Raw genomic sequence first — 21,168 nt, forward strand, 5'->3', positions numbered from 1 at the left:
TATGGCACCATTTTGAAGAGTGAGTTCTCCCCAGTGTCCTGGCCAATATTTATTCGTGAACCAACATCACAGATAATCACATTGCTGTTAGTGGGAACAGTCTTGGTGGGAAATTGGCTGCCACATTTCCTACATTACAATAGCAACTACACTTCAGAAGTACTTCAATGACTGCACATTGAGTGCTTTCGAACATCATAAGGTCATGAATGGCACAATGTAACAATACCACCTTGGAGGCTTGTGCCAAAATTGAGAGAGCTGTTCCACAAATTAGTCAAGCAACTGCCTGACAGTTATACTCACCAAATCATATGTTATAGACAAAGTTCCAGACGCCACTATCACTGTGCTTGGGTATATTTTGTCCCACTGGCAGAATGCTACCGAGTCGTTGCAAAGCAAAAATGTTAAACATGTTTGAGGCAACTTAGCAGTAAATTCTCAACCTTGAACAGCCTATATTTTGAACTGATTTTTCAGCTTGAGGATATCTTCAGTTTTTTTTTGCTTTTATTTTTAGATCAGCAAGTCCCTTTGGGGTTTGAATTGGCAAGTTGTCTCTGTCAATGAGACAAGAGAACGGAGTCAATCCTCTACGTCATAAATCTGAGTGGAATGAAATGAGAATTCTTCATCAAGCAAACATTTGCCTTGATGGACTTCAAAATGTTCTGGCGATTGGTTGCTGCAGGTGTAAGACACCAGGCTGACCTAAAACCCTAGGCATGTTATTCCCAAGTCATTATGACAAGCATTCAACAGAAAACCAAATCAAAACTGGAAATAACTTTGCTCTTTTGAGTTGAAATTTTATATAGAAAAAAGGGCCACAGTGCAGGACATTGGAGTTTTAAGAGCTGAACATGGCAAGAGGCAAATGCAATATAAATTTGTTTTCTTCAGCAGTTATTGGAGAAACACATGCTGGTATGTTACACCAAATGTTGCCTTTGGGTATGTATCTGCACTCCTCCAATTCTGACATCATGCACATCCCCAAGTTTAATCGTTCCACACTGCTGGCTGCGCTTTTAGCTGCTTTGGCCATAAACTCTGGAATTCCCTCCCTAAAACTTTTCCACCCCTCCTCCTTTAAGGTGCCTTTAAAAACACCTACCTCTTTCATCAAGCCTTTGGTCATTTGTCGTCTTACTTCCTTCGGTGGCTCAGTGTCCAAACTTTGATAATGCTTGTGAAGTGCCTTGAGATATTTCAATACTTTAAATACCCTCCATAAATGCAAGTTGTTACACACCCAAGTATTTTCTCCGTTACCCCTAATTACAGTCAATTGCAAGCAACCAGTGCATGCACGATAAACAAAAACCTCTTTTCTTTCTTGTCTTGTAAGGAGGTGCCTGCAACTGTCAGACACCTTCCAACAGCAATGCAGCTAGGATTTGGGGAACACATCATGAATTAATGTACAGAATTTGCTTTAATTTCCAACACATCAGTCACATTCTTATAGACCTCAAGTTACAATACCCATTTTCAGATCAATTAAGATATCGATTCTGTTCTGAAGACTTATGACCAGTCAAAGCAATGTTTTTATAAGTTGCCAAGACTACAATATTTGCCATGTTATGGTCATGCTGTGTCAGTCAGAACCAGCTCATGGCAGAAGGCGCACATCACAGCTCCAAGAGCTCCAGGGATGAAACAGTATCTCATCAAGTTTTGAACTCTGGTTTGGCTCAATGTTGCACTGCAGCAAAGCAGACCTAGTGCCTAGCAGGAAGGTTAACTGCTTAAACAATCTGTCCAATTTAAACTAATTAAAAAAGGTACTACACACAAGAAGCTCCAATTTTCATGCTTTTAATACAAACTTAAAAAAGATCCGGAACATTATAAACTATACAGCTCTGACCTCACCTACAACAAATCTGCAAAAAACATTTTAGCATCAAGCAAGTATTGCACAATGTTCCAAAGTAGAAAATTGGGATATTTTTCAGTCTACAATAAAGGAATTATTTGCATCCGCTTTCCTTAACAGAAAATAACCATTCCTTTCGAAAAAGTAAAATGTACATAATTTGAAAAAATCCTGCCATCGTTTTTCTTTTTTCTGAAGCATACAATGTCAATATCTCTGCGTTTTCAATTTTTTTTGAAAAAATAATTTGTTGCATATGAAATCTGAAATGAAATTACAATGTACATTAGAAATATATACTCTTAACCTTTACAAACATCTTAAATCATTCAAGCAAAGGAAACCAAAAGAAAAAGAGGAAACTTAAGATTCCGATCGGTTAGTGCCAAATTCATTAAAAATAAAAAATAAAACCAAGCAGTGTTTTTAATGTTCAAGTAAAGAAAGGCTAACATCTGCATAATACATCACATCACCTCAATGAAGAACACTTGGGGAGGAAGCGAAAAGGGTGTTGGGGTGGGGGGCGGGGGTGGGGGAAGGGTAAACAAAAAAAAAACTCAAAACAGCAAAATTACAAATCATCAGCTTCTCTCACCACCCCACCCCACCTCAGAAACCTCATGAAAGAGGGATGCCATGTAGTCATTCAGAAATTAAAACCAAATATGTACCTCCCAGCTGGTATTCTTTCCCACCACCCCCCCCCCCCCGCCTTAAATTTTGTTCAGATCCTTCAGATAATGAGTAGAGAAAGAAATCTCTGTTGACACTGGCACCAGCCTGAGTGGCTACATAGAGCTTCACTGGCCCCATGGCCCCAGATGGTTACTAACTCACCATCGCGGCCAGACGAGTCAGAGGCTCCACATTCTAAGAGCGCTTCTGGTAAACGAGTCCTCTTCTGCCCTCGGAAATTATGTCGGAATGACTGAGATTCCTGGAAAAAGTGATCACCACTCATTTGAAGATTGCAAGAGTATGCGTGTATATGTGTGTTGGGGGGGAAGAGAGGGGGAGAGAAAGGTTTGGTCAGAAACATCAAAGAGGGCTGCTGTTGGTCCTAAGCTATGACTTCACTCATGAGCCCTCAAGTCTGGAGTTCAAATCTGCCTCTTGTTGGATGGTTAAGTGGTTGCCCTGTACTGAGGTGCTGTTATCCTAACCCAATTGTAGCCCCTTTGAAACAGACATATACCCCAGATAATCAGGGCAGAATATTTCTACATGGTAATGGTAATTCATGAGGCACAAAGCCAGAGAGTCCACCATTTCTTAACTTTGCTCACCCTTCCCTACCCCTCCTGGAATACTAAGCCAACAGGACTATGGAGAAACACCAGTGAAGTATAAATGGTCAGCAGGCATAAGCAGGCCATGTAGAGATTGTTTTCAATTTAAAAAGTCACAAGTTCAATGTGAAGAGAACATGAAGGGTGTAAAACTTACAATAGTCCTTTAGCCACCATTCTCGCTATGTCTTCACCACTAACACACCCCCCCAAGCAAAAAAGTGCATCATTTTCCAGCTAACAATTCAAGAAGTAACTTGAGAGAACTGTATTCCCTTAAGACAGCAACAATTTTCTTTTTAAACTTAGACCAGATTAGTGTTTAAATGCACCCTTGTTTGTAAACACAGTTGGTGCTCATCCCAAATTTCTAAACCACTGTAGCCACAAATATAGGCAGTGGTGACATTGCTGCTTACACACCACCATCTACATCTCACACTGCACTCCCAACAGTTCAGTGGGGAACAGGCTATCAAGCCATTTTGGTCTTGGGTGGCAGGGAGAGGAAAGGAAATTTGGTGAGGGGGACAGGGAAGTGGATACCAACTCTAATTCTTCCTTCTGCAATTACCAGTTTCATCCATCTGTGATTATTAACAATTAGTGTGTTTTATATTGGAAGAAGGGGTGTTTGGGGAGAGTGCTGGGGGGGGGGGGTGGCCACAGAGAAGACAAACAGTGACCACTACAGCAAGAGGCATAGTACTACCACATCAGCTCAAAGATCCATTGATGCAACATCTTGTTCTGCACACCTTGGAGACAGTCATGATGACTAGGTAGAAGTTGCAATAGCTGTGGAGCTCAGTCCCCATATGGATACATTTAACTATAATGGCTCAGCTCAGAGTACTCCGCTTAATCTGGAATTTCTGGGACAGTAATCAAGCGGATTATAAAACATTCTGCTTTGGATTCCTTGTATGACCATCTCTCATGCCTTTACTCTAGCATGGGACCTTTCTTGCTCATTTTAGTGCATAAAAAAAGGCTTAATAAATTTAGGACTCTGTCACTACAACTCAAGGCGAAACGTGGAACAACTTAAAAAAGGCTTAGCCTGTCCTTTCAGGTTTTTCAAATATAGTACCCACAATCACAATCATAATGAAGAGTTTTTTTTTAAAAGTGGCTAATTTCATTTTTAAGTGTTTAGGGAAAAGGATTCTAAGCCAGGCTGAAAAGCAGCATTGATGACCCAGAAATTCAATATTTCAGAAACATTTTAATGCTAGGACCATTATATAAACATTGGACTTATTTGCCAGAGTTACAAATAACTGACCAATGGGGATGGTAGCTGGTACCCTACAGAAACTTAGGTCATGGATACTGAATTGATTTGTGGGTGCAGATCACACCAGCACTGCAGCAAACTGCAACGAGACAGGCGAATGCTGTTGAACAGCACCTGGCCAGCTCTCAGCAAGAGAAGCGACAAGCTGGACAGTAAGCCAATTCCTCAAAAGTAGTAAATGCAAGTCAGCTAGGGATACTCACACAGGCATCTTCCAGTGGTCAGTGCAAGTGGGCCATTAGCAAAGGTCTAGAAGTCCAAGAGCTACTGGCTATGTTTTGGAGAGTAACAAAGGCAGGTTACTATGATTTTCCTGCTCTCCTGCAGGTTATAAGTCTCAAGTTTCAGCAAATCACTAAGGCTGGACCCAGCTATTTCCCCCATTTCTGCACTGTTTGGATGGGACACAAAAGGAAACTGCACTATTCTCACAGGGGAAAGGGGAAAGATGGAAAACAAGTCAGAGAAGCCACTTAATATTATCTCCAATAGCCTCCAACAGAACAATGGTGGAAAAAGCCTGGGGGTAGATCGTCCCCTTTGCCAGTGTGGTTTGTAATAAGTGATTTAAAGAACGGCAAGCTGATGAAGCCTGGCTCAAACCCAGAAGTCTCACTCCCAACTTTCCTGCATCAGCAACATATCAGAATGCACAGTACAGACAATTCACAACTGGCTTGCAAATACCAAATGCCAAAACAGAACTTCGCCCACCATTATTACTCCTGAAGCACCCTATTTGCTGTAGTTATTCTAGCCATGCTCTCAGAATAATTTAATAGGGCTTGCAGGGAGCAGGAAAGAGCTAGTATACAAGGTCAAGGATACTCGGTGAATGGAGGATGCCCAATATCTCGTGGATTATAAAAAGCAAGAGGTCTTCCAGCATATTCATATTGCATATAACTCAGTTAGATCTTCACCATGTGGGAATGAACTAATTAACTCTTATAACAAACCTTTTAATTTATTGCAACTGCAGCAAAAATGAATCAGCAAAGCTCTGAAGCATTGGGATAAAATATTTAGCAAACTGATAATCTCATCACTGGCATCCCCTATTCATCTCTGGGACTGAAAAACCAAGCTGGTCACCTGGGACAGGTTTAAAAAATATATTGATTTAAATATTGCTGACTGTCTCAAGGGCAATGCTTGAAGTTCCTAAGTTTTTTTTGTTTCTGTAAATTGCAAGGAGATAGTAAACACTGCTGCACATGTTCTCTCATGCCCAGTTGTAGTGGTGACTGATCAAGCTTCATGGTTTTGTAGTACAGGAATCACTTCAGAGTGTCTGGATAGAACGCTCTTTAGAGCGCATTCAGATACAGATGTCTCTGGAGTTCCTTCTAATCAACGTTCAGTGCAAAATTGACAGATGTAGCTAGTTTCTTCAACATTCCCCACCCAACCCATAATACTGCATGACACTCCAGTTACAGGATTAGGTGCAAGCTGATTGAAGTGTTGCTGAGGGCTTTCTGAAATCCAGACTGCAGCAAGCCACCACAACAAACACAACTGAAACTGTGTTTGGTAAATTCAATATAATCTTTTGAAAGAGGGCTGTGTTCTCAGGAGTTGGAGATATGACTGAATGGCATTCAATGGCATGGTTTGTAGCAAGGGCTGTGAACCAGTTTCTAGAATTCACTTTTTGAAAAGGTTCAGTCCACACAAACACTGACCTCAGGCATATTCTGTTACTCCTTATGGGCAAAGGAAGAGAGCTCCTCAGATTGTCATTCAATTAAGCAAATGAAAGGGGACACGACAGCTACTTTATTTTCAAAAGCTCAATACTGGATTTGAAAGCTGAAGGTAGGATGCAGCACCTCAATGCCTAACATTTAGGACATAACATTCACTTAACGGTGCTGACAACTGGTGGGATACAGCATCATTCAACTCTAATTTGGTCACTTTCATCCTTTCTACAGGATTAGATCCCACCCACACACCTGACATGAACACATGGTGTGAACCTGGTACATTACCATATAGCTAAACACACAAAGCTTGAGCAGCAAGGACCCAATGTGCAGCAGGGTTTAACAGATAACACGGTTCCTGACCAGCTTCAGGTAAGAGCACAAAACACATTCCCTGGGTGCACAGTTACTCAAGTCCACTGATGGTTTTGATCTTTTCTCATTCACCATTTCAATTGCACGACGCAGTCAGAGTGAATGTCTCACAGCATCCACAACAGCAGATGTGCTTCCCCATGTTTGGTACCTTCCCTCCTACCTCCCAAACATCTGACATTTTTTTTTTTGCATCGATCCTTAGGCCAGGAACATCATCCTCTCTGCTTGGTAGGAAGAGGAGCGAACAGCACAGCTCAAAGAGCCTGAAAATATTCGAGATGACCCAGGGTTTTAAAACAAAAAGTACTCCAAAGAAAAAAAAACACACCAATATCTAGGATGCAAACAAACACCCCATCATAACATCTCAAACAGCTACTTCTGGCACAACTGTTAAGTGCTCACTTCACCAAACCTGCAGCATATTGGGATAGTTGAAGGGTCTCAGTTAGACACAAAGTACTGTAGATCTTCAATGTAGAACTTAAAACAGTTAGCACAACGCAATGTAGCAATTTGTCCATATAGCAGGATCCACAGTACGTGCCACAGCTTCACAAGATTGTATTTTTTTGCTAGTTGCCATAGTACAGTAGTAATCCGAATTAGGAGATTAGCATGGACGAAGAACTTCAAAGCCCTTAACACCAAGATGACAGGTTTTGTTGCAGTTCAGAGCGAGGTGGTGTTGTTGACGAAACTTGGAGTTTTAAGGGTGTAGTGGGTGAGGGGAGGGGGAAAGCAAGGGCAAACAGGATGAATGTCAAGACTCTGGACAACCAGTTCGAACTGGTTAAGACAGACAGACAGACGCGCGCGCATCACACACACACACTCTCTCTCTCTCATTGCATTAAAATGCTATTTTGGCAGAATTCTGCTTCACTGTGAACCTGCCAAACTTAACTGTCAGTCATGGCTTCCCATCCTGTAGCACTATAGCAACAATAAAAAAAAATGGGAAATGTGTTCGCCTAGCAACCCTGATCCAGCTGCTACTTAACAACTACAGTGCAAAATTAAATACAGAAATACTGGCACAAGTGTGAGGTAATGCCCCAAATATAACTGCTGTGAAAAACTGATAAGACTGCCAGTTACATATTGTGACCTTTATTTTACTCAAATTTGGGGTATTCCAATATTTCAGTATTCCACTTTTTAGATGGACTTTTGTTGCCCTGCTTCCCCCAAGGGAAGAGTATAGAATTCTCAACAAAAAAACAAGTTACGTTAACTCTGAAAAACCCACAACTTCCCAATGGATTGCATGAATGTGACTTGAACAATTTCAAAAAAAAACTTGAAAACTTAGGAGATGATGAACACTGTTGAGACTGTAAGTGGGGTTTGGAGGTTTAATGTTAAACTGTTCCCAAAGTGCTCTTCAACACGGTATCTTAGTGTTGGCCTTCTTTTAGAGTTCTATGTATAGAAAGGATTCTTCACTAAATATATTAGTTAGCCAAGACAACTGGCTGAAATGGCTGGTTAGGATACTGCATGGTGTTCAAGTTGAAGTCAAGTCCTTCCACAAATGGGGCTTTCTCACCCAGGTTGTTGTTATTGTAGATTGGTGGTACCTCAAAGGCATTAGGGAACGGAGCTGGGCCAGTGGATGACTGGTTTTCATTCCCGAAGTACAAGCTCAATGAACCGGGGTAGACAAACTCCTTGGCGTTCGGAGAAAGGGAGGATGGCGGCATCTGGTTGTTTCCAAGGACCAGCGAATGCATTGATGTGGACAACCCCTTCTGCTTCATCAAGCCATTAGTGGGAGAGCGAGCCATTCTCCGGCCTCCAGTTTTCATCTTGGTGGAACCAAATTTGGTGGCAGCAAAGGCTGCAGTGGTGAATGTGATTGGCTGGGTTGACCTTGGGATGAAGGTGGGACTTACTGAATTCCCAAAAGATGGAGATGGGGAATTGGACAAAGAATTGCCCTGATCAGTGATCGGTGTGAAAACTTGGGCTTCTGGGTTAAAGCTGCTCTTTATCTCCTTGTCCAATTCGGCACTGTTTTCATTGTCATCCATGTAGAGGACCTTCACAGCCCCTTTTTCACCAATCTGATAGGATACCTCAAATGGATCAATCCAAAGGCTTAATTCTTGAGGAACATTAGCCCGAATATCTTCAATATCCAACCCACTTCTCCTCGTGGCCTGCTCAACTATGGGGTCCACAGTTTCTCCAATATGGACACACCTGTAACCAGATCCTTTGAGGGGCTTTTCTGGGTACCAGTGGCCCTCATATTTCTGTTTTAGCAACCGCTCCAGCTCCTCCCCAAAGAGGTCTGCACGTCGCCGGGGTAATTTGTTATACAGGTAGGAGATAATGAAATTTAAAGCCACTTTGATCTCCAAATGCATCCTTGATATATGGTGACTGGGGCAAGGCAGTGTAGAAAGAACTTCAAATCTTCACACAATCCCTTGGGGGGAAAAAAAAGAGAAAAGCAGCAGTTAGTTCACATATATTGGTACTGTATATTTTCTGTGTGCAACCATTAAGCTTTAATAAACAACAGCGTGGTGGCTTCTCATTGCTCCTTATAACTCAATGAGTTTATGATTAGGTTGGAGGTTCACACCTAGCTTCAAGTCCCAGTCAGGACACCAACAATTAGTTAGCGAAGAAGGGCACGTCTCCATCGCTAAATTAGCTCCACTCACTAAATTAGCTACAGGGTGACAAAATCTAGGCAGGTCACTGCCACCTCTGCCAATTCAATCCATCCTGCATGACTTTCTGGAAGGCTGAAGGAAACAAAACCAGGAAAACTGGGCAGCAAAGAAAACAAACCAATAGTACTGGTCTCAGCTTAGGTTGGCTGGCACTAATATGATACAGGAAAAATTTTACTCCTTGCAGAAGTGGTTAAGGGAAGTTTTAATAAAAGGTGTTCAAAATCATGAAAGGTTTGATAGGGTAAATATGATAAAATTGTTTCCAGTGACAGAAACATTGGTAACCAAAGGACACAGATTTAGGGTAATTGGCAAATGAACCAGAGGCGAGAGGAGATTATTTTATGCAGCAGGTTCTTACAATCTGAAATGCACTCCCTAATTGGATAAATATTTGAATAAAAATTTGCAGAGCTATTGGAAAAGGGTAGGAAAGTGGGACTAAGTGGATCGTTCTTTCACAGACCCAGCACAGGCACCATCATGAATGGCCTCCTATACTGTACCACTACAGATACTAATCGGTGAAGTTATGCGACACACTTAACCACATCAATCCAGCATGATAGACCTGTAATCACCAGTATTTCACACTCCTGCTGTATATAGTTGAAAGTGTTCTTTCTGGATTCAGCTCCAGTTTGGACAGATAAATTGTACTGCTGGTCATTTTCAAGTGTTCAAGTGAAGATAGTACAAAATAAAACTCAAGTTGTAGCATTATACCTCATGAAACTCCTAGCAACAGCACTAATTAGGAGGCAGTGGCATCAATGGTATATTCTTGACATACATTTAAGTTTTCAGGACAGGACCAAGCAGAGGCTGACTGCTTTAATGCAGGGCAAGGGAAAAAAAATCCTCTGGGGTAAATAGTCAATTAGCAGTTTGTACATCTTGCAGCACTGTACTTTGAAGGAGTTGTAAAATTTCAGGGAATGGGTTAAGGGCCTCCTTCCCAGCTGGAACAAAGTGAGGCTATGACATGGCACCTCCCTCTAAATTCTAGATTGTACTGAACGTATTCCCATATAATCAGATTTCAAATTCCATTTGCAGAAACTATTCTAAGCCCAAAGTGGCCAACTTATCCTCAGCAAATTCTTAATTTAAGCAACTTAGAAATTAGAATTTTCTACTTGCAATAGACAGGAGTAGGCAGTTTTTAAATCTGGGCAGTAAACTTGCAAAAATCTTGATTATTAATGTTATTTTGCTGCTTGACTGCTGCTGCACATATAGTAATTTAGGAATTCTGTACTCAACCCAACAGAGACACTTGTTTAACTAATGCAAATTCCTCTGCCTGACAAAGGGATGTGATGTTGCAAGGGACAATTGTGTGGACTGCAACCTTGGATCAGGCCTTGCAGTAAGTAGTGCTTATATTAAATATTAAGATCTAGCGTGTGAATAGGTGCCAGAAGGCTCAGTGCATCATTGTACCAAGGAGATGGCGATATCAAGTAGTGATGACGGGTGTGTTGCAATGTTCCAAAATGCTACTGCTACACAAGGAGCTTGTGCCAAGTCTGCTTGCATCTTGCAAGTCCATCTGTCTGATGGACTGTCCTTTAGCCAGCAGCATCCAGTTCCAAGGAACTAGATTAAATATATGTTCACAGCCAAGGAGCATATTGGTGCAAGCTGGGTTCTTTCCTGTCCTTCCCCATGCGAGTTTCTAACTCACAGGAAAAACTAGCAGTCTTGCCAAAGATCAGGCTAAGAAAATCCAGTTGTGCACACCAGGTTTATAAAGCTGGATCCTGGTGCAGTACAAACAGAGACTGGGACCAGGTCACTCATGAATCAGCACAAGAAAATCAGAAACAAGTTATGAGGACTATGCAATGATGCAAGATTCCCAACTTTCCATTTGGTGAATTTTTCATACAAATCACCATGGAGTCATCCAGGAGCAGCTCGTAAAAGGAACACTGCACTAAAATGGAATCGATATGGGAGCAGCTTGCAGTAGAGTCAGGTGGCAGAATACCATTCATGAAGGTAAATGCCACCTTGGCAGCATATTAAAGCTGAATAGAGTATGAGATAGGAGGAGGAATTAAACAATTGGCCAATAGCCCAACAAATTTTAAATTAACATATTAAATGTGGTCCTTTCTGCCTCATACTGCAGCAAGCCATACAATAACTGATAATAGGAGGTACTTTTCAGGAGCCAGGGCTTCTCCAAGCCACTGGCAACTGATTAGAGCATCACTATCCGAGGACTGGATCAGGGAAGAAATCTTCAGGTGGGCTTTGAAATGTTGGCAATCCAATGAATTGCAAGAAAACACAAAGCAATCTTCTCATCAGTTCTTCACTGAACTAAATCTGCAGATCAGCTTTGCATTGAATACCATTACTAACAGCCTGCACTTGTTAGCACTCCTGGTTTCACAGCATGGAAGCTGAAAAGAGCTTTGTAGATAGCACCTGGAATGCAGTGCTCTACAACAGAATGCATGTTGTAGAGCCAGTGTTTAAAAGCATCAAACTGGAAGATCTGATAGACCAGTGTAATTTCCCCATGTAATGAGTTGGGTATTAATAGACTAGATATAAGCCGAGTGATACAATGGCACATCAGGACTACATATTGATCAGCTTGCAGCTGGTCACACTCCTACTTTACACTTACTCAATCTAACTAGGCATTGAAGAACAATGAGGCAAATGGATATTGGGCTATTTACCAAGCCAAGAACAACAATACATTTAAGCCACTGGCACTGCAATACTGAGCAAGTAAGTTCCAAGTTAAATGCAATTTAAGTGCTCACCTTGGAAAGCCAAACCCATACAGAGTATATGTGGCATTCATTTAGTAGAAAATAGAATCCAGATGTGGGGTAAGCACCCAGAAATATAACGTACCACCCTGTGGAATCATAAATGCAGACCCACATCTTTGCTTAACTGCTGTCATTGTTCACACAACCCAAATTAGAAATTTATTAGTGTTTCTTTTTAATTTCCTTAGATTAAGGGCATTTGAACCACTTTGTTTTTAAACATTTAAATTGAGAATAGTCACGCTGGTGGCTGCATTAATATTTATACACTGTTTAAAATTCCAACAGCAACATCCTCAATATTTTCAGCATTATGTTTATTAAATGGCAATGGAACCCTGTGTTGAGTTTGTTCTTCTCAGCCACAGCAGCTACAATTGGCCTCAGCACCCAAGTTAAAAAGGAATTTTGGGGGGGGGGGGGGGACAGAAAGAGAAAAGAGGGGGAGCAGCTGGAGAGATCAGCTAAGGTCTTGCCTTGATCAATACTGACACCATGCTGGAAATTGCTGAAGGGAATGTATCACTGACAGTACATTTAACTCCTGTTCACCATGTGGAACATAGCCACGGGCTCTTGGACTACAAGGTCATCACAGTAGAGCACAATACTCCCCTTCTTCCCTCCCAAGCCCATTCCAGAAATCTGAAGGCTGCATCTGTGCAGACAAAACAGCATACAACTGAATAAAATGGTACCAGGGTTTAAAGGATTAAATTAGGACAGGTCACACAAATTTGGCTTATATTCTAGTGAGTTTAGAAGGTTCAATCAGGTGTGATCCAATTAAGGTGCTTACTGTGATAAAGGGATTCAATAGGGCAAATGCAGCTGATCTGTTTCCTCTGGCAGAGGAATCCAGAAGAGGGGGGCATAGATCCAAGCCATTTCGTAGAAAAATCAAGCAGCACCATTTCCCCCAAAGGGTAGAAGAAACTTGGAACTCCATGCCCCAGAAGGCTGTAGATTCTGGGGATCAATTGAAACTTTCAAGTTCAAGACAGGTGATTAGATTTGAGGTAATGTTATCAAGGGACATTATGCAAAGACAGGTTCGTGGAGTGAGGTACAGAGCAGCAATGATCTAACTGAATGGCCTTCTTTGAATTCAATATCACACTTTACCAAGCCAAAGTACTTTTTTTTTCAGCAAAAAAAAAAGAGCAACACTCTTTCTCATCTGCTTCCATTGCCAGGAACAGAGGCCAGGTTGGGATATTGTTTGAAATATATACTGAGGTTTGTAAAATTAATAATCAAGAATTCAGTTCCAGTGCAAATCTACTGCTTCTGGCACCCAAGTCATCCTGAGCTATGAGCTTACATATAAAGAACAGCTACTGTTTAAGCATCATTCACACACACTGGCCACATTCAATTATGCTCATACAATTGGAAATATCAGAGCAAAATCACATTGCTTCTTTGACACAGATATTTTTGGGTGGATATATGCTGAGCAGCACGACTTGAATTTGGAAGCAAGCTTACCATCAAGGTCCTCAGTTAGCAGAGAGTAGCACAAAAACTCATTGGGGAAATTTACTAGTAGAATTACAGTAGAAAGTCTGATTTGAGCAGACATCAAAATGAGTTACTGCAATCACTTGTGTTGGAGCCAAGAGAGCACTTGGGTCTCAGATGCTCTTCAATCCAGAATGCTGGGCAGCATAGATTTTGCTGCTATGTTACCAAAGCACATGAAGAGATCAACACTCTGCACCAACAGCCCCTCACTTCCTACACAATATTTACCACAGCTACCATCCCAGGCTACTCATTTAGCTGATCCCAGCAGGAGGGTAAATCGATAAGCCTCATTACCCCAGAGCTGGGCTTGGGAGGGGTGGTGTGTGGAAGAGATTAGAAAAAGGCAGAGTTTATAATCAGTCCTGTGAATCCTGCTGGAAAATATAAGTATGGATGAGGTAAGGACAGTATGCTTCAGTTACAGTTACCATCACCCTGCCCCATCCAGTGTCTCAACATGACAACAGTCTCCTAGACAAGGCACTGGAGAGAGTGGTGTCTGGAGTTGCAACACAGCACAAACGCACCCCACAAGCTTTCACTGTTAATCCATTTAATCACTAAAAAGTTATGATGAGCATTCTAGCATCTGTCTTATAGAATAACTAAATACTGACATACACAGGAGAAAGGATAGATAAGTTACTAGCCCAACTAGGAGGAAGATCTCACAAAATTGTTGGCTAATCCCTTGACTTTTAGACAAATTACATTAAATGTATTTTATCTGAATATAAAAAGTATTGGAGTGGGTTAGCTCCCTATTTAAGCTCAGCATTACTGCTGGTTGTGCTGAAAAAGACCAAATGCCAATCTACCCCAACACAAAATTAATTTCATCAAAAACAAAAACAAAAACAGAATTACCTGGAAAAACTCAGCAGGTCTGGCAGCATCGGCGGAGAAGAAAAGAGTTGACGTTTCGAGTCCTCATGACCCTTCGACAGAACTTGAGTTCGAGTCCAGGAAAGAGCTGAAATATAAGCTGGTTTAAGGTGTGTGTGTGGGGGGCGGAGAGATAGAGAGACAGAGAGGTGGAGGGGGTTGGTGTGGTTGTAGCGACAAACAAGCAGTGATAGAAGCAGATCATCAAAAGATGTCAACAACAATAGTACAATAGAACACATAGGTGTTAAAGATAAAGTTGGTGATATTATCTAAACGAATGTGCTAATTAAGAATGGATGGTAGGGCACTCAAGGTATAGCTCTAGTGGGGGTGGGGAGAGCATAAAAGATGTTTTTTTATATAATGGAAATAGGTACTTTAACACCTATGTGTTCTTTTGTACTATTGTTGTTGACATCTTTTGATGATCTGCTTCTATCACTGCTTGTTTGTCCCTACAACCACACCCCCACTCCACCTCTCTCTCTCTCTCTCTCCGCCCCCCACACACACACCTCAAACCAGCTTATATTTCAACTCTTTCTTGGACTCGAACTCAAGTTCTGTCGAAGGGTCATGAGGACTCGAAACGTCAACTCTTTTCTTCTCCGTCGATGCTGCCAGACCTGCTGAGTTTTTCCAGGTAATTTTGTTTTTGTTTTGGATTTCCAGCATCTGCAGTTTTTTTGTTTTTATCTTTGTATTAATTTCATCAATATGGTTTGCTCGCTGCAAGTAGAAATACTATTTTAGAATCTGCAGTTTAATACAATACTAGCCTGTGGCCACTGCCATGATTACCACCTTTCTGAAGATGGGTTTACTTAGTGTATTATGTTAAAACTACACTTTGTCACATTGAAATGTTTAGCGTTATGCCCCTCCCTCTGCTGGACCTGCACTGAGAAGCCACCATGATTTAAGCTCTTACTGCAACCCAAGACCAGCTGTGTCTTTCCTTAATGCTATTACCATCTTGTGACTCCCAAAGCTCCTTTCCAAATTGCAAATTCTGAGAATAGCTTGCAGCATCATCCTGTACAGGATTGGATGGCGAAGCCAGCACATTTATATTGCTGATGACTTCACCATCACAAAGGCAGCTAATGGGACAACTTCCAGCTCAGCTCACACCCTCTCTACACGAGTGAGATATTCCTCAGTGCAGCTGAATCACATTTTTAAAATGAAAAATTATTTTGAAGCTGCATAATTTTCACCTCTTGAAAAGGTGCTGACTCATCCTGGGGCACTTTGCCAACAGCACAAAGAGCCCTCAGCATGTCTCTCAGAAGGGACAGCAGGTATTTAAACAGCATGGGGCAAGGGAGGCACAGCTAAACTCAACCCAGCTCACTGGGGTTGGCAGGTAACAGCACACATTTACACCCATCCACTTTCTAGTGGCTTGGGGGGGGGGGGGTGGGGGAGCAACGTGGTGATGTCACTGAATTACAATCAGAAGTAGGGTAGAGGAACCATGGCTGATTGTTCCATTTCTTCTAGTCCAGCTGCACTAGATCAATCGCTGACAAATAGAGAGATCAGCTAACACCATGCACCTGGAATCTGTTACTCCTCCTTGCAAATGAATCACTAAGGAAGTCAGTATTGCAAGCTTTGAACAATTTATTTCCTCTGCACTTATTATATTATTTTTTTTAATGATTTGCACTTCTAAACTCTACCCAAAACCTAACTGAAGACAGGTCCCACTATAACAGTTATACAGCAGAAGCAGCGTAATTGGGAAAGGAAGCGAAGGCTGGTTCTCCTTAACTTGCTGCTACAAGTTTCTGCAACCAAATAGCATCTGTATTGGACAGAGTTGCACACAGTCCACACAGTTTCTAATCTATGCTGATTCAGGTCTCAGCCAGCCAGTTGGAATGCTACAATGAACCTAGGTTGTGGGGTAGGCAAGGGAGAAAGAAAACTTTCAATAAGTAATAATCAACTAAAAAATACTTAACATTGTTGGGGGGTTACCATTTGCCAAAAACAGAGCTGGACCAGCCAAGGTAGTTGGCTCTTACCGGTCCACTGAAATGGTGTTTACCAACTCAGTTGGTAAATTAGGGATGGGCAACAAATGCTGACCTTGGCTGCAATGTCTACAGCCCATGAAAGAATAAAAATATTCTTGTAGCCACAGTAGGCCAGAGGCTGGGAATTCTGTAGCAAGTAACTCACCTCCTGACTCGCCTAAGCCTGTCCACCATCTAAAAGGCACAAGTCAGGAGCGTGATGGAATACTCCCCACTTGCCTGGATGAGTGGAACTCCCACAAACAAACTTGACACCGTCCAGGACAAAGCAGCCCACCTGACTGGCACCACATCCAGCATCTTAAATATTTATTCCCTCCACCACGAACAGTGACAGCACTGTGTACCATTTACACTATGTACTACAACAACTCATCAAGCCTCCTTCGACAACACTTTCCAAACCCATGACCTCTACCTCCTAGAAGGGCAAGGGCAGCAGACGCATGGGAACAGCATCACCTACAAGTTCCCTTCCAAGCCTCTCACCATCCTGGCTTGGAACTACATTGCCGTTCCTTCACTATCGCTGGGTGTAAATCCTGGAACTCCCTCCCTAACAGCACTGTGGGTGTACCCACACCACATGGACTGCACCAATTCCAGGCAGCAGCTCACCACCACCTCCACAAGGACAATTAGAGATGCACAACAAATTCTGGCTAGCCAGCGACACATCCATGAAAGAATATATATATTTTTTTTAAAAATCACACCTTTCTGAAACCTCATCATGTAAGGCACCAATCTTGATAGCTATTCAGGGTGTCTTTACAGATAGCGGATGGTGACGCAATGGAACTCCTCTGTAACACTCAATAGTCAAACAGCACATTTAGCTTCACAGATAAACACTGGCCATTTTGTGTAAACTACTAGCATATTGCAGTCCTTATGGAAGTGTATCCCAGCAAGAATTAATACTGTATCTTCAGGGCAGCAAGTAGTCCAAGGGCTTACAGTTCTAAATAGGAGCCAAGCATCAGTCTTCAGTTTTCATTTGTCATTAAAACAAGGCATCAAATGACACTAAGCTCAAATAAGGATGACAAGATTATAATCCTCTCCTCTGGGATGAAGACTACCTCTGCTGCTTATGTACAGAAGGTTTTAAGTTACCTGTCCGTGATGTGTACGCTGTTGTCTTTTCTCTCTTCTACATGTGTCACATGCCATGCATCAATCTGTCAAAAGGATGGTCGATTAAGCTGCCCCCATGACTCTGCCAATTCTGGTCTGCAAGCATCTGTTAGAGCTGCATGGGAGTGACCCAGATTACATCACCTGCTATTTTCTCTTTGTCTGGCAGCTTCACCTCCCTCACAAACAAGGTACGAAAATCATCAACTGAGAAACTTGCAGGTGCAAACTCATAACCCATCAACAAGACACAATGAGTTGCAGTTTCAAATTAACTTGTCATTTCCAGGCAGCATTAGGTGAAATTTTCAGCTGATTTATAGCAAGCCATTATATTGATATGATAATCAAGGGAGAATGAGGCAAGACTTCAAACGTAAACCAGTTTAGCATACTAAGCCTATCTGCTCTGGAAATTAAGAATGGAGGAGAATTTAAAGATCTGAATAAAAGCTCACATTGTACATTTAACACAGCTTGGAGAGAATTAGTTGAAACTGTTAACAAGGCACCTGGGTCATGTGGTGCACAAGTGCTCACCACCTCTGGAATCCAGCCTAACAGCTGCAAGGATGTTAGAGACAAACTCAGAGCTACTATCCAGTCACCAGGCCAGAAGGTCACTATACAAAACTGCCTCCCTTGTTCAACGTTAATGGCTGGTGCAGAAACATCACATACCCCATTCCAAATTACAATTCATGCTTTCCAGAGGCAGCTTGAGAAACTGTACAACATTCCAAATTGTAGCTTCCCTGCACTGTTCTGTCTAAATGGCTTCAAATTGGAGTTGGGAGGGGAGAAAGGGGCAGGGAAAGAAATGTCAGCATGGTTCCCATTCCAGATCACTCAGCTTTCCCATGAATAATGGCTATTTAACTGAGGTACTCTAGGGATTGGCAGGGAGGGGGGAAGGTTGGGGGGTGGGAGGAGAAGCGTTGGGAAGAAAGAAGCCAGTAAAAAAAAAAAAATCAATAAAGAATGCAGAACAGTCTTTTCACATTGTTTGCAACAGGCCCTGCCAATGAATTCCTGATCTCAGCCACAAGAATCAGAGGCAAATGAGTCCTGTTCACCCCTCACCCCTGTGCTTGCTGACCTACACTGGCTCCCAGTCTGACAACACCTCAATTTTAAAATTCTCATCCTGGATATCAAATCACTCCACGGTCTCGTGTCTCTACTTCAACAACTCCTCCAGCCCAGCAACACTCCAATTCTAGCCTCTTGCACATCCTCGATTCCATCACTCCATCATTGGCAGCCGTGCCTTCAACTGCCTCCATCTTCACTCTGGAATTCTCTCCCTAACCTTCACTGGCCCACCTCCCTCCTCCTCTAAAAACTGCTTAAAACCCATCTCTTCAGCCAAGCTTTTGGTCATCTATCCTAGTATATCACCTTATGTGGCTTGTTTATTAAATTTGTTTGCCAAGGCTCCTTGGGATATTTTACCCGTTAAAGGGCATTTTTATATTGCAATTTGTTGTAGCAAAGCAGTTTTGTTAATGGGGACTGAGGGTGATCAGTTTCTTTCTGCTCAGTTACAGTGTTATGCAAGCATCCACACAGAGGGGTGACATTTTCAACAAAATCAAGGTCAATTTTAACCCCAGTCAGGAACAGATTTTCTCCAACACATCGGTTTCACAATAGCTTCTTAAATTTAATATTGGAAAAATGCAACCCATCTTCCACCGTGCAGTTCATACATTAGCCTCCTCTACCCTACTCCATGCCAGCTGCTCATTGATTCAGGCTGCATCCAAAGTTGAAGGAGCTTTCCTGTTCAGCCATATGGTCAACTAGTCCACACCCCATACATCACAAATATGACTCGTTTCCATTTCTAGAAACATTTCCCATTTCTAGTCTTACTTTACCAACACTGAAAACCGTATCCACATCATGTTAACTACAGCTCAACTTCTCCAACACTACACTTGATTCTGGGAAAGTGAAAGAGAAGTAATTTGATTCACTAAGCTCTGTCACAATGTTAAAAATGGCATGGATTTCTAAAGCAAGTGCTGTCCAGAAGAGGAGCAGGGTGGGTCACTGCCAACCAGGAATTTGTATTCACTTATTTAGTAGATTACGATTCCAAAACCTGTTAGAATCTAAAAACCTAAGATTTAAAACCTGTTAGAATTAGAATCCATGAACTTCATTGCATGCAAGTTGTATTTTGATAGGATCTGTAACGTAACAAAAAGAAATAAGAACAAGGGGAGCAATGAGAAAGGCCATCATTTGGTAAGAGGAGGCTGCTGTTAATCAGAAAGCTGAATAAACAATTCGAGAAGCAACTTGTGAAGAGCTTGAATTGGGGTGTTGTTTCATCTGGGTGAGATTCTCGGACCTTACGGAAAGACGAGACCAACTTGCTAAATAGCTTTGAAGTTTGAGTTTGGAGGAGAATGGAAGGGATCAACTGTACAGAAAAAGTAACAAATGATGACGTGCTGAGGAGAGTGACAGAACAACAATTTTCTGAATGTAATTAAGAACAGAGTGTCTGGGCAGGGCACATCTGAAGAGGAAACAGAACTGTAAGAGATGTTATGGAGGGAAGATTACAAGGAAAGAGGGGAAGAGGAAGGGAGAGAATATCAATGCTGGATGGCTTGAAAACTGAAGTAGGTTGTCAAATGAAAAGACTGGCACAGGATAGAGAGACATGGAAAGACTATGAGCCAAGGACACATGATGAAGGAAGGAAAACATCCTAAGGCACAGAAGCACAATCACAACTTAGTTCATAAATTCCCACACATGCATCTAATCTTCACTAGATTCCTATCCCTCACTGGCTAAACTTCAAAATTCTTGTCCCAGTTTATATATTCCCACAACGGCCAGATTCCACTTGGCTTCTATAACCTCCTCTAGTGCTATATCCCTACTCTTAACATCTGGTCTTTGGTCTACTGTATCACTCATCCCTTAGATTCTACATCTTCAAGTGTGAAAATAAAATTGCTCCATCCTCCCACCCACCCCCAAGATCCCAAGTGGTCCAACAAGCCAAGCCGTTCAGCCATACAGTGTATGAAGCTTCAGAGCTACACCCAATCCTAACTTTAAAGATTCACTTATACACTTTCACCAAGTTTCCAGATGACAATCAGAAGGAATTTGTCCCCCTCTGTACATCCTAATTCTGCAGATAAAGCTCCAATTTCAATCCACTGTCTGCAATGTGTTGGCTGGCCTCAGTCAGGCAAGAATTATGAAGTTACAAATGGCCTCAATGCCCTGGTTTCAGGCATGGGTGCTAGAATGGGCTGACTCCCATTCACGACAGCCAGTAACTCTTGGTCAAAGTGAATGAAGAGCAAATGACTTGGTTGGATTGTAAATGCCATCTGTAGGCGAACAGCCTGCCAACCTGCAATGTCAGGGCCCACAGTAGAATGTGTCACTTGGGTTAGGTGCCAGAAAGTCAGGCATCTATAAAACAGCACCTTCAGAAATGAGAGAAAATTAATGAAACCA

The 21,168-nt window shown here is 42.0% G+C and overlaps 1 protein-coding gene across 2 annotated transcripts in view; it reads right to left on the reverse strand.

Moving 5' to 3' along the window:
* Positions 1 to 1,811: 1,811 nt before the first annotated feature.
* The window catches only part of LOC121271624 (protein Tob2-like), a 33,200-nt gene continuing 13,843 nt past the window's right edge, over positions 1,812 to 21,168 (reverse strand). For both annotated transcript variants that reach the window (XM_041177671.1, XM_041177672.1), the window contains one exon: positions 1,812 to 9,007. In XM_041177671.1, coding sequence (XP_041033605.1) covers positions 8,028 to 8,945 — 918 coding nt within the window. In that variant the 5' untranslated portion in view covers positions 8,946 to 9,007 and the 3' untranslated portion in view covers positions 1,812 to 8,027. The remainder of the gene's footprint in view (positions 9,008 to 21,168) is intronic.

Source organism: Carcharodon carcharias, chromosome 31, assembly GCF_017639515.1.
Source record: "Carcharodon carcharias isolate sCarCar2 chromosome 31, sCarCar2.pri, whole genome shotgun sequence".
Taxonomy (NCBI): Eukaryota; Metazoa; Chordata; class Chondrichthyes; order Lamniformes; family Lamnidae; genus Carcharodon; species Carcharodon carcharias.